At 32.9% G+C, this 14,229-nt stretch overlaps 1 protein-coding gene across 13 annotated transcripts in view; it reads right to left on the bottom strand.

The window, feature by feature from the left end:
• The window catches only part of LOC129005959 (muscle calcium channel subunit alpha-1-like), a 332,295-nt gene that overhangs the window by 112,870 nt on the left and 205,196 nt on the right, over nucleotides 1-14,229 (bottom strand). For 9 of the 13 annotated variants that reach the window (XR_008491886.1, XM_054435029.1, XM_054435026.1 and 6 more), the window contains exons 22-23: nucleotides 10,213-10,300; nucleotides 8,063-8,170 (exon numbers count right to left, since the gene is read on the bottom strand). Coding sequence is in view for 12 of the 13 variants with exons in the window: in XM_054435029.1 (XP_054291004.1) it covers nucleotides 8,063-8,170; nucleotides 10,213-10,300 (196 nt within the window). In the remaining variant the exon portion in view is untranslated. The remainder of the gene's footprint in view (nucleotides 1-8,062; nucleotides 8,171-10,212; nucleotides 10,301-14,229) is intronic. The other 4 variants (XM_054435032.1, XM_054435024.1, XM_054435022.1 and 1 more) reach the window with 1 other exon arrangement.

Here is a 14,229-nt window from a genome sequence, read left to right on the forward strand (position 1 = left end):
TCTTGGGATAATCACATAAACTATGTAGTAAATAAATTATCATCTGGCATTCATGCCTTGCGGCTGATGTCCAAGGATTGCAACTTGGAAACTCTTAGGATAATCTATTATTCTCTAATTCATTCCCACATATCCTATGGAATCGCCATTTACGGAGCAACAACTAAGGCAAATTTGGATAAAATACTTATAAAACAAGAAAAAGCTATTAGAGTGATCATGAAATTAAAAAGAACAGATTCAGTTAAAAATATCTTTCCTGAATTGGGTGTATTAACAGTTTACAGTTTGTATATATATGAGACAATAATTTATGCAAAACAATTTCATTTATTATCCACTGCAAGTAAATATAACACACGCTTTCAAATTAACCTTCCTAGACATAATTTAGAATTCTATACCAAAAAACCTTCATATGCAGGCTTAAAATTTCTTCAAAAATTACCGATTTCACTTAAAAAAGAAAATAATACAAACCGATTCAAAAGCCTACTAAAAGACTTGTTGATAAGAAACCCATTTTATTCCATCAAAGAATTTTTAAATTGTAATCTCGAAACGACCATTTGAATTCCAGTTACTACCTAGTTTTACTCTAACGTAACCTCCGTAATCAGGATTTTGTGATTTTTTAAAGTTATAGCACTCATTTTTAGTTTTACTATATAAATCCTTTGTAAATGATTTTAATTATTTAGTTTATAATTTTTTGTTTATGTTAGTTTAATGACGCTATTCAAGACATATTGTCTAAACTTTGTGAATAAAGAATATTTGATTGATTGATTGATTGATTCCTTATTTTCTTTGCTGACCAGGTTGATGGGTCATAACATCAGTTTCTATAACTCTTCATAAGTCATTCCCTAAGTTTGACTTGGTAAAAAAGTTGATCTATTTAACATCCCTAAGTTTGACTTGGTAAAAAAGTTGATCTATTTAACAGAATTTAGTAATTTATATCAGCACAATCTGTAGGAGGTGGCTGATATAAACTACGACGATTTTGATAAAAAATCTATCTACAAATTCAACATGGGGTTGAAATCTTAGCAGGGGAGAATATTAGTAAAATACTTGAAGATGTAGGAGCTGTGATTGGAGTAGAGGTGCATAGCAACGACATCTCGGCGGCACACAGGATCCCCAGCTTCAAGAAAGACCGCTCGCAATCTATAATTGTTCAGTTCACCGCACGCGTAGAAAAGGAAACCTGGATTTCGAATTATAAGGAATTAAAGACTCCTCTCACTGCCAAACAGATCAATGCGACCTTCACACATCAACGAGTGTACATCAGCGAGCATCTGTCTCCAGAAAACAAACTGTTCCTGAAGGCGCTAAAGGAAAAGTGCAAACAAGTTGGATTCACCTACGCGTGGTACCGGGAGGGGAAGTTTTTTGTGAGGAAGGCGGATAAGGACCGTTGCAAGAGAATCAACAGCTACGATGAACTTAATGCGCTCAAGTGAAATCAAAAGTGAGTCAATGAGTCATTTCATGGTTGACATTTTTCTTGCTAATTTAGTTGTATTCAATTTTTCTTTTTTAAATACAAGGATTAAAATCTATTTAAGTCTTCTTTTTCACTATTACAGAAGATAGTTCGTCAAAAATTATCAATTTAAGTAACTTTTTTTGCGACAAAAACACAACATCTGTAATTAACTTATTGTGTCTAAATATACGTAGTTTGAGAAAAAATTTTGACAGTTTTTTATTAGAATTAAATCAAATTAAAGCTACAGTTCATTTTATTATTTTGAGTGAAATATGGATAGGCTCAGATGAAACTAATTTATATAACATACCGGGTTTTAAGGCCTTTTTTAGTTGTAATGATGTTTACAGAGCTGGTGGAGTAGCATGTTTTGTAAATAACTCGTTTAGTATTGATACTTTACATTTTGACTTTAAAACTGCAGATATTCTAATTATTCATGTTAAATTAAAAAGTTGTTTCTTCAAATTGTTTTGCCTTTATAGATTACACAAATTTTCAGAAAACGAATTTACCTCAGAACTGTCAAAATTGTTAGAGAATGTTACAGGTAATGCTATTTATGTAGGTGATGTCAATATAAATTTGTTAAGTATAGATAATGCAACGTTAGCATATCACAGTTTATTAAATAATAATGGATTTGTCTCGATGATTAACAGTCCTACTAGAATTACCAGTACTTCTCAAACATGTATTGACCATATTTTTATTAGGTTTAAGGATGTAAATAGTTTTGAAAGTGCTGTTTTTGATATAGGTGTAACAGATCATTGTTTTATAGGGCTTAAATATAAGGGTGTATTTGATACACAGAGTGAAACATTTGAAAATTCAGATGTTCAAAAAAAATGCATTGATATAAATTTATTCAACGAAAAGTTAAAAGAAGTAAGCTGGAAAAATGTTTTTGATAACAATGATACAAATATTAGTCTCAACTTTTTTCATAATAATATAGTTGATACTTTGGAGAATTGCATGAAAGAGACAAATGTAAATAGTAAATTGAATAAGGCAAAAAAGATTACACCTTGTATTTCATCAAGTATCATAAATAAAATTAAAAAACGGAAAAAACTGTATAACATTTTTAGGAGGAGGCCATATGATACACATTTTGAAAGCTACTTTCGTAGGTTCAGTAGTAGTTTAGGTAATGAAATAGCTATTACAAAAAACCAATTTTACGAAACTAAACTAGAGGACTGCAAAGGTGATACAGCGCAGCAGTGGAAAATAATAAATAGTCTAACAGGTAGAACAAGCAAGGGCACTGTGGATAAGATTGAATCACATGATAACAAGCTTATCTCTGACCCAGCTGTTGTCGCTCAAGTTATCAACGACTACTTAATCTCTGTACAATCTGGACAAATGACAGGAATAGGTACAATCGTATCTGGTGTTCTACTGCCGCTTAAAATCCAACCACGATCATTTTTTTTTATTACCTACTACAGTCGAAGAAGTAACTGCAGTAATAACTAGCCTAAAAAACAAAAAATCCTCTGGTTATGATAACATAACAGTGGATTGTGTCAAAAGATGTATAGATGTAATTTCCCCTGCCTTAGTCCACGTTATAAATTTAAGTTTTGTAAATGGTGTTTTTCCGCATAAATTGAAATCAAGTATTGTAGTTCCAATATGGAAAAAAAGTAATAACTTGAAACTTGACAATCTAAGACCAATAAGCCTTTTGTCTGTGTTCTCTAAAATATTTGAAAAGATATGTAAAATACGTTTGTTAAATTTCTTAAATAATTTAAACTTTTTTAGCAACAGACAATTTGGGTTCATTAAAGGTAAATCTACAGAAGATGCTTTGATTACAGTTACTGAACAAATTTATAACAACTGCAACTTAAATTTAAAGACTACAGGGCTGTTTATAGACTTTAAAAAAGCTTTTGATTTTGTGAATCACACAATTCTATTAAACAAATTAGAAGCTGCCGGTATCAGAGGTGTGGCCTTAAATTGGTTTGAAAGCTATTTAACTCAGATGAACCAACAGGTAAGAATTAAAAACAATGTCAGCCAACCCCACATTGTAAGATCGGGTGTTCCACAAGGTTCAGTGACGTCAAGCACTTTATTTTTAATTTTCATAAACGACCTTTTGGAATTACCATTCAGAGGAAGGATCAATGCTTTTGCAGACGACGTTGCTTTATTTTACTCGCATCAAAGAGAGCAGGTCATTTATGAAAGCATTACACACGACTTGGTGCTGCTGAGAAACTGGTGTGTAAAAAATCACATGGAAATAAATGTCAGTAAAACAAAATATATCAACTTTGATTTTTCAGGTTTTAAGTTCTTATCTCCAATAAAATACCATGCGCATGAATGCAATGCTACTATATGCGATTGCCGGTATTGAACAAGTAGCTAGTTTCAAATATCTTGGCGTCACATTAGACGAAAAAATGAACTGGGATATACACATTAACAACCTCCATAACACAATCAGATCAACAGTGAGAACTTTTTACTATTTACGAAATTTTTGCAATACTTCACTTTTGAGAACTTTATATTTTGCCTTGATTAACTCTAAATTACAGTACGGCATAATCTGTTGGGGAAGTGCTTTCAAATATTTAATAGATCGGTTGAGAGTCACTCAAAACTTTTTTACACGCATAATACTGAAGAAAAATGTTAGGGAGAGTTCATCTCCACTCTACAAGGAATTAAAATTATTACCTATACAACATTTATTTATTTATAAAGTATTAAGGGTTTTTTACGTAAGAAGTGGCAATAAAAACATCGAATACAGACATTATGGAACGAGAAGTACTACACAAGGGATTTTTAAATTGCCAAAAGTAAATAAAATATTATTTAGAAGGTCATTGTTGTATCTAGGTCCGAAACTTTTCAACCAATTACCAACAGACATAAAGCAGTTAAATTCAAAGAAAACCTTTTTTCAACAGGCTTTTAAATGGTTATTAGAGAAAGACGATGTTAGTCAGATGAGCTCTGTACTCATTTAGGTGTAAGTGTGAATGAGAAGTATAACTGTGAAATAAATGAGTAGTGTGAGTGAATTAGCTATGCATCCGAATCCAGATGTACCACGGGGACAGTGCATTGACGGCCCTAGGATACCCTGGGGCTACCAGCCGCCCGTTGGTCACGGAGAGGGTTTGTAGCATAGCCGATTATAACATGACCCTTGGTTAGATAGCAGTAAGACAGGTAATGGTAATAAAGAGTGAGTGAGAGAGTGAGTGAGTGAGTGAGTGAGTGAACGAATGTGTGTGTGTGCGCCTACAAATGTAGTAGATAGTGTTATCGGTTGGCCTCATCCTTGTTGCACACTTCATTATTTAGATTGGGAATGCGAGGGTAGGGATAAAAACAAAATTTTGGAAATAGCATGATGCTTGATGTTGTCCATGAAAATACCTCATCTAAATGTAATTTTAATTTGAATTTGAATTAAGTATTGTTTTCTTTGATTTTTTAGTTTAAGTATTTAGCTTTATTAAGAAAAGGATTGTCAAACATCACAGAGAGCAGGTGTCATTTTTTATGTTGAGCTAGGCTGATTCAATGTTTATTTTTAGATTATTATAATTTATTTTACTGACCACACAACTTGTTAAAGTGGTCAGTTATATTTCCAATATTACAAATGTTCATACATTGTTAATTTTTGATGGAAATAAAATCATTTATTCATTTATTCATTTATTCATTTATTCATCTTTAGTTGTATTAGTTAAAATAGCATACATACCTCTTATACTTTCCCATTTAAATACATTTGCAGTTAGTAGGGTTTAGCAGATTGTAAGTCTAAGTACTGTAAAATTTTCCACATAAAATTTTCCGCCAGTTAAAGAAGCACACAAAAAGAGCTATGTAGCTGGGTTTTCTCATTCATCAGTATATCTAGATCTGCATTAAACTTTCCAATGTTGGTTGTGTAAACAAATATTTAGGATTGCTGTAATTATTATTTAATCCCTGCCAAATGAGAATCTCTATTTATAACTATTACTTACAAACCAAAATGTATGGTAAAACTAACAGTATTCTGTTTGAACTGTTTCAATAAATAGTTTAGACTCCCACAATGGTTATCCTAAAAAGAACCTGCTCTAGTTTTTGGCATTGGCTGTTATGTTTGTGAAAATATTTAGCTATAGAAGTTGATTTCATTTTAATGTTTATAAATTAAGCTGAGTTTTAATATTCAGTGTATCCTAAGGATATATTTTTTATCTCATTACCTTGAAGATTGTTGCATTACTACTAAGAAATTTTATACTTAAAAAGTCCCTTAGCTTTTTGTGTTTTAAAATAATATGGCATGTAAAAAAAACTTTAACTGTACATTGAGATAAGTTGTTTTGTAGTATTTATCTCCAGTAAAAATGTGCAGATTTACCAACTAATAACGATCCATATTTTTACTTGTTTTAGTTATCATCTAGACACTCTAGAAATTTTAACTAGAGCCATCATGTGGTGCCCGGAGCAGAATGTTATCAGGCGCCCCTCTCCCACCTCAATACACAATGAGCGATACACATGGGGTTGCGTCGCTTTCTGGGACATCCATAACAGAGACATCAATGACATAATCATTGTCCTCCACGATCGCGGCAAAATCCTGAATATATCCATTGGTAACGGAAATATAGCCATTGACCTCCCCAATGACCTTGAATTGCGACAAAATCATGACTATCCTGCGGTGTGTAGACATCATTATCGTCTTCTACGATCTTGGCAAAATCCTTAATATCTCCCGCAGTAACGAAAATATAATCATCATTCTCCACAATCCCGCACATATCTTCATCACCCCCCTCGGTCTTGGAAACATGATCATCACCTTGTGCGATCAAGGAAACTTTATTGTTGTTGATCGCGGCGAAAGTGTGATCTTTGCAGACACGTGTTGCCATAGCCATAACATTGCGATAGTAAACGCTCCGCTCGAGCTCAATTTTCTGACTTGCCGCTCAAGCTTGTAGGCTAGGCTTTACTTGTCTTGAAAATTGAGCTGCTTGCACACCTCTATGCTAGGTACATCTAACAACATTTCTTTGAAATCTTTGTACTACTTTTGCCGTGACACTTGCGGCGTCCCCCAAAGCCGCCGCCTGGGGCAGTTGCCCCCCCTAAGCGACGACCCTGTTTTTTACCCTAATGATTTAGGCTAGTATTTTAATGCAATATTTTACCGCTGTAGTCTAAAGAGTCAATATTAACTGTGCTAATACAGATAAGTAACATTCATTTAAAAACATTCAAAACGTTGAAGGAGTTAATTTGAATCACAAAGTTTACAATGTTCACAAAACTATTTATAGCTAGGGCATTAATGTCACCAAACATTGCTAGAGGATTCCCAAAACATCATTCAATCTAGTCGATGGACTTTGACAGTGCATAGGTTTATGTTGATAGAATTAAAAGAATTGCCATTTGGCTTTTGGACCTTTATCAGCTGTTCATGTTTATTATATTAATGTCCTATAAATAAGGTTTACTGAATGAACTGAAATCAAATGGTTACGATATAAAGATGCAAGTTTAGATTTAGGACAAAGACAATTATTTTACGGAAGGGAATCATATTTGCAAACCAAAAACAATAACATATCATATCGCTACTAAAACCATCATGCAAAAACCGTGATGGAATATTTTGTATACACTCCAAATAATTAACAGTTTTCCGTATTATGTGCTTGTTGAATTACTTAAATCCACAAAATATAAATGTCATAGTTGTTCTAATTTAATGTGTTGAGGTATAATAATGCTGTATAGTAATAGGCCAGTCAAATAAGAATTTTTCGAAGAATTAATTCCCAGCAAGCTGGAAATAGTTTTAATACCTTCATTTGGTCCCAAATAAGTGTAATCTGAGTTTGCACCGTCCTATGAGGTGAGCTTAAATTATGGCAGTAATAAGATATGGATAGTATTTAGAACACCTAATTTTATGATTTGATAAAAAACTAGGTTTGAACTAGGTCTTTTATAAGTTTACTTGTGTACATTTGAAAGATGTATTGATAGGAAAAGAGAGATTTCGATTTCAATTCCTCAATCGATTAAACTCCACCTGCCTGATGACTTTTTCTGATACAGCATTTAATTTCAAAACACGATCTTTCTGTTTATTTGTTTATTTTTATTTTACTAAAAGGATGTATGTCTAAATAAGTGTTCTATGTGACCTCAAACAAATTCTAGAATTACGGGGCTTAAACTATTTCAATTAAGGAAATTTCAATTACAATTTTAATATATTTTCTCAACTCGTTTACTCATAGCAAGTACAAATGTTTAGAACAGTTTCATAGCACACACTATCCTACGGGTAGCATAAACAGTCTTAGTATTGTTTAAAACACTCAGGGTCGAGTTAGCTGGTCGCATGCCAGATGAGGCCCAAAGGTCTGGCTACCTACATACCATCTGACAACCTCAGGGGCATTTCATTGTAGAACAGGGTGAAGGATCAGGTGGGGAGGGGAGGGGCAAAACCATGACACAGTGGCTACCCGACTTTACCTTGAACAATTGTACTCCGATTACTGCAAACATGAACTGTAGTAGACACGTAACCAGGACAATGTTGCCAATTGTTTTTACCGCCACTATCACACACTGCACTACATGCTAAACATTACATCCAGAAAGTCAACATTAATTTCAACTTGTATGAAAGATTATAAATACTTTAGTTCAAGTTGAGTGGGTAGGCCTCGAATGAGTTTAAAATTGGGTCAGTTTCTAGAACTTAAATTTTTATTGAAAATATGGCAAAATGGCAAACTTAAAGACGTTGAAAACTTTTAAAATACCATTTGTTTACATTTCAGTAAAACGCGGAAACCTAAATTGAAGACGATTGGAAAATAGCACAGCTGATTCCATTGAAGAAATATTAAATTAATTTTAATGTATGATTTAAATTAAATTGTTGTGGTTCTTAATGAAGAGTACTAAAAGTTTGTTAAAATATTAATATTAAATTCAAGCCTAAACATCCATTTATTGTTTATGACATAGAGACAAAAATCTACCATTATTCATGTTAATACTCACTGTTACTTAGTTCAATGGATGTGTACAATCAACATGTTAAACACCGAGTTATGTATGTACAGAAATATTTATTTTCAGAAGGAAACAACCTGTTAAATTGGCTACTTAACTGTAAGATTTTGAGCTACACTTCCATACCTTGCTGTCTTTTGAACATTTAAAAACTCTAGGGAATTCAACAGTGTACCTTTTGATGGACATGAAATACAAACTTGCAAATTCATTTGTACTTAAGTGTCATCAAAATAATTTTTAACTGGTTGATACGTAACCTGTAAATTATGAAGAATTTAGAGTGACCATCAAGCAATTTTGTATAACTAAAATATAAATAACTTCTTGATCAGCATTGAGTGGACCAACTAAAATATGAAATCTTCAATATTTTGGAAAAGCAGTAGAGTTATTATGTGCAGGTAAATTACTAATGTTGACTTTCTTTAAATGTTCTAGATAAGAAATAAAATACTCGAGAATACAAGATATTCAATCAGTACATTTCTATGAATACCTACTTATCGCAATAAGCTATTATTAATAATTTTGTTCAATGATCAGAAATGCCAATATGATTTAAAGTTGAAAGATAATTTTTGTTAATCACTATGTTGATTACAATCCAAATTAGACAAATACTTCAATACAAACAAAAAAAATATCAAAACACTATTATTCGTTTAATTCAGCAAAAATTTAATCTTGTGTAATTTAAAGATGCATTTTATTTTTTTGTGTTTATTTAATTAATTTTTTTATTAGAAATGTACTGAAGGAAAATTGGTAAAATATATATCCTTGAAATGCATATACTACATAATCATCATATATCAATAAAGTAAAGAGCACAGTACCAGTCAAGAAAATAGATAAACTTAGAAAAGAAGAAGTGAGTGTAAAATTGGAAAATACATATTGAATGTTGTATAGTAGTACATTTCTTCTATACATATAGAGTATTATATTTTCAAGCATAACTTATAGTTATTATTTTTAAGTATCGAATAATTTAAGAAAAGGAAAAATATTCTTTCCTTAGGCCTTAAGCTAAAGAATGACACATTTGCAATAGGTAGTTAACAATAGTAGTCATGAAAATTATTTTAGGTATTGAGAATTACTAAAGTTAAGAGATTCATTTGATGAGGGGTGTGCGAAGCTTAAACTTTGAGCTTTTTCAAGCAATAATAATCATTGACATCAACAGATATAAATTTAGTGTTGTATATAAATAACAAGTAGTACAACATTGAAAATTAAGAGGAAAACACAATTTATTCTAAAATACTGATAGTTTACCTTTCTGTTATCTTAAACATATCAGTTTCCATGAGTAAAATGTGTTTATAACGTTTAGCTGAACATTCTATAAATGAGCCTAGGTAATTGTCACTGAAAATATGTTTTGAGAAATAAATATATATTTGTTTGTACATCATATTTTGTGATAAAATTTTAATCATACAGTAGTAATAAACCACTCAACTTGAAAAAGCTCAAAACTCAAAGTTAGAAAAAAGTTTGGCTCAGTTTAAAAAAAAATCTATTCGCACATCCATTTTTTCATGAGTTGTGTAGTTAGAAATAAGTTGTGTAAGTATGAAATGATGTCTTACCTTCAGTCCTTTAGCTCTATTAATAGCCCTTAGAGGTCTTAACACCCTCAGGACCCTAAGAATTTTCACTACTGAGATAGCACCTGATCTGTAACAATGAAGCCATATTTAAACATTTCAACCGATCCAGGGCTAAACTAAATGAAGGGCTGGACCTGAATTATGTTTTGCCAAAATTCAACAACTAAAGTGGTTATGTTTTGTATTTATTTTGCTTGAAATCATTCATAGATAATAAAAATATTTTCCTTAGCGCTGAACTAATTTTTGTAAAAAAAAAACAAAAGTTATGAAGAAAATATAATTTGATTTGACGGATACATCTGTCTTATGCCTTATTCTTGTGGGCAGCAGACGGGTATATCCGTCAACCTTAGGCTATTCCTTCCCTTGTTTTTATTTTTATCCATAAAAATAAAATAGCTGTGGTAATTATTATTGTCAACCACAAAAACACAAAATATCCCATTTATAATGCAGTATAATGTTTGTTTTCCTATTATAAACAATGTCTATAAATTTGTTCTTTGGATGGATATATCCATCTTTAGTTAAAGAAATTTATTAGGACGGATATCCTAATACTTTCGTTTATACTTTCGTTTCGAATACTTTCGTTTTCAGCCCGAAAGTAAATGAAGATTGACGCATATATCCGTCCATCACCCTGGAAGGGTTAAAAGACCAAACGATAAATTTATATGCATAATAAGTAAATACAATGGATAGAAACGTTATGTGTTTTGATAGCCTTGTGGGCACAACCAAAACATGTAAACTGTATTTTCCATTTTGTTAACCTTCAACTTACTTTGCTTTACAACACTCATGCACTGGTGAGGTCCACGTGGACGGGTAAATTCAAGGTAAAAAAAGGCTGCCAATATTTAAAAAACTAAAAAAGTTTTATAAAAATACGAGGGCTGATTTTAAGTAAGAGCTGGTTTTGTGTATAAATCTGTTGAGCGCTTGTATGCTGCAACAAGGCTCATCACCATTTACTGGCATCATTTGTGAACAGAATGACACAAATTTCAGCTTTGTAGCTGTCATATATGCTTCACTGTGTGTTTTTAAATTCTCTTAAACAATCAAATCTCCCGCCGCGTCTGAGGTAAGGTCAGTGATACCTTTTTATTACAAGAAACATATCCGATGCTGGCATTAATAAAACTGTAAGACCCTGAATTTTAGACAAAACTGTAACATCAAAACATAAACAATCATAATAAAATAATGATCAGCTGGTATAGCAATCCTCCCCCTTTATTTTTCTTCATATATTTACAATCTTCTTATTTGGTCCACGTGTCTTTTCCACACAATTCCGTCTTCCATTCTAACAAGATAAATAACATTTCCTATTTGTTTCTCAATTTTTCCAACTGTCCATTTGTCATTTGAATTAAGGGAGTAGTTCCTCACCAGCACCCCCTCTCCTATATTAAAGTGTCGCTTTGTTACTTGCATCTCTGTCTCTTTCAAATTAGGCTTCTCTACTAATAGATCCAGTTCTGTTCTTATATTCCTCCCAAACATGAGGCTATAGGGAGACTTCCCAGTCGTGGAATGCTGTGTTTTTCTCAACTGTTTTAGTATAGTGTTAATCTTGCTCTCGACACATCCATTTGCAATTATAAGGCTCTTCACAGTTTGGACCACCCTTTCAGCTTGTCCATTTGATTTGGGACAAAAGGGAGCGATGGTTTTTTGTAGTATTCCATACCTCATGAGAAAATCTTTAAATGGTTTTGAAGTTAATTGAGTCCCATTGTCTGATACCAGTACATGAGGAAGCCCGAAGGTTGTAAATAACCTATCTAATTGTTTAACACACCAAGCTGTAGTTGTAGACTTTGTAGGTATAATTTCTACCCACTTACTGTAGGCGTCAACGACGATTAAGTACCACCAACCCCGCAGTGGACCAGCAAAATCAATATGTATGCGTTCCCAAGGTCCGATCGGGAGCTCCCATGGGTGTGTTGTCTCCTTAGGTGGATTTTTCAATTTTTGTTGACATGAATGACAATGTTTCACCATAGCTTCAATTTCTTGATCCATATTTCTCCAATAACAGTAGCTTCTTGCTAGCAATTTCATTTTTGTCATGCCCATATGACCAGCATGTAATTCTTCCAAGACTTGTTTGTGTAAAGTGGAAGGTACACAAATTCTATGACCTCTGAATATACAACCATCTTGTAAGCAAAACTCATTATCGTTCAAACCAATTTCTTTTAAGCTTTTTCCTGATGTAAGATGTTCGTATACCTTTTTGAGGTCCTCATCCTTTTTGGGTTTCTTCTTCAATTAGTCTTCTTGATACAGGCATCATCTCTACTTGATTCATTAGATATTGCTCATGATCGTCACATACATTTGATACTTCTGTAACAGGAAATCTTGATAAATAATCCACATTAGCATGTTGTGTTGTACTTCGGTATTCAATCGTATAGTCAAAACCCGATAAGAAATGAGCATAGTTAAAAATCCTCGATGCAGTCATAGATGGTAAGGTCTTTGTTGGGTTGAAGATGGATACAAGGGGTTTGTGGTCTGTTATTAAGACAAACTTCCTTCCATAACAGTATGCAAAGAATTTCTTCAAGCCCCAGTAAATTCCTACAGCTTCTTTATCTATCTGACTGTACTTGCGTTCTGTTCTTGTAAGCGATCTTGATGCAAATGCAATGGGCCTCTCAGATCCATCTTTGTACCTATGTGATAAGCAAGCCCCTAGCCCTGTGGGACTTGCATCTGTTGCTAGGATTAATGTTTCATTTGGGTCATAGTGAGCTATCGTTTGATCACTTGTTATTTCTGCTTTTACTTTCAGAAATGCATCTTCACAATCTTGAGTCCATATGAATTTTTTTCCTTGCCATAACAAACCATTCAGTGGTTCCAGTAAACTGGACATGTTTGGTACAAAACGTGTGTAATAGTCGGCTAGACCTAAAAATACTCTTAGCTGATGTACATCATCTGGTCGTTTGGCTTTAGTTATAGCTTTGACATTATCAGCAGATTTGTGTAAGCCATTTTTGTCTATGACGTGTCCTAAATACTTAACACTTTTCTGGAAAAATTTACATTTTTCATGATTTAAACGCAAATTAAACTGTCTGATTCTTTCAAAAACTTTCTCTAGGCGATCCAAAGTTTCTGAAATAGTACTTCCCTGTACCAAAATATCATCAAAAAAACAAACTGTACCTTTCAAACCGTGGAGAACTTTATCCATAAACCGTTGCCAAATACTCGGTGCAACTTTTATGCCAAACATCATTCGATTTACTCTATAAAGTCCCAAATGAGTACTTATCGTCTGTATTTCTTTAGACTCATCATCCATCGGAAGGTGAAGATAAGCATTACTAATGTCCAATGTGCAGAAATATCGACCTTTATTCATGTTAGTGAAAATATCTTCAATTCGTGGGATTGGGTATTTGTCATCACATATAAGTTTGTTTGCCGTCACTTTGTAGTCAGCGCAAATTCTTACGTTTCCATTTGCCTTTCTTACTGGAACAATGGGAGTTCCCCATTTCGAACTTTCAACTTTTGATATTATTCCATTGCTTTCAAGTCTATTGAGTTCTTCTTCAACTGATTTCTTCAATTCGTAAGGAACTTGTCGAGGTTTGATAAAAATAGGTCTAGCTCCTTCTTTTAACTCTATGTGTCCTTGTTCTGATGTAATTTTTCCGATTTCGGGTCTGAAAATTTCTTGAAAATCTGTTAATAATTTGTCCAATTTTTCTGAACAATCACTCTCAACTACTTTGATATCTGCCCAATCCATGTTTACTTCTCTCAGCCACTCCCTTCCAAATATTGGCTCTACTTTTTGTCTCAGGACGTACAATTTTCCGTAGAAATTAAAATCTCTGTATTTGCACTCGACAAAACAAACTCCAAGAGGCTTAATGATTTCACCAGTATAAGTTTTCATCTCAACTGCAGTTTTGAAAAGACGTTTATTTACATGTAGTGATTGAAAATCAC

Source organism: Macrosteles quadrilineatus, unplaced genomic scaffold (genome assembly GCF_028750875.1).
Source record: "Macrosteles quadrilineatus isolate MER2022 unplaced genomic scaffold, UCM_ALF_1.0 Scaffold_47__1_contigs__length_942521, whole genome shotgun sequence".
Lineage (NCBI taxonomy): Eukaryota > Metazoa > Arthropoda > Insecta > Hemiptera > Cicadellidae > Macrosteles > Macrosteles quadrilineatus.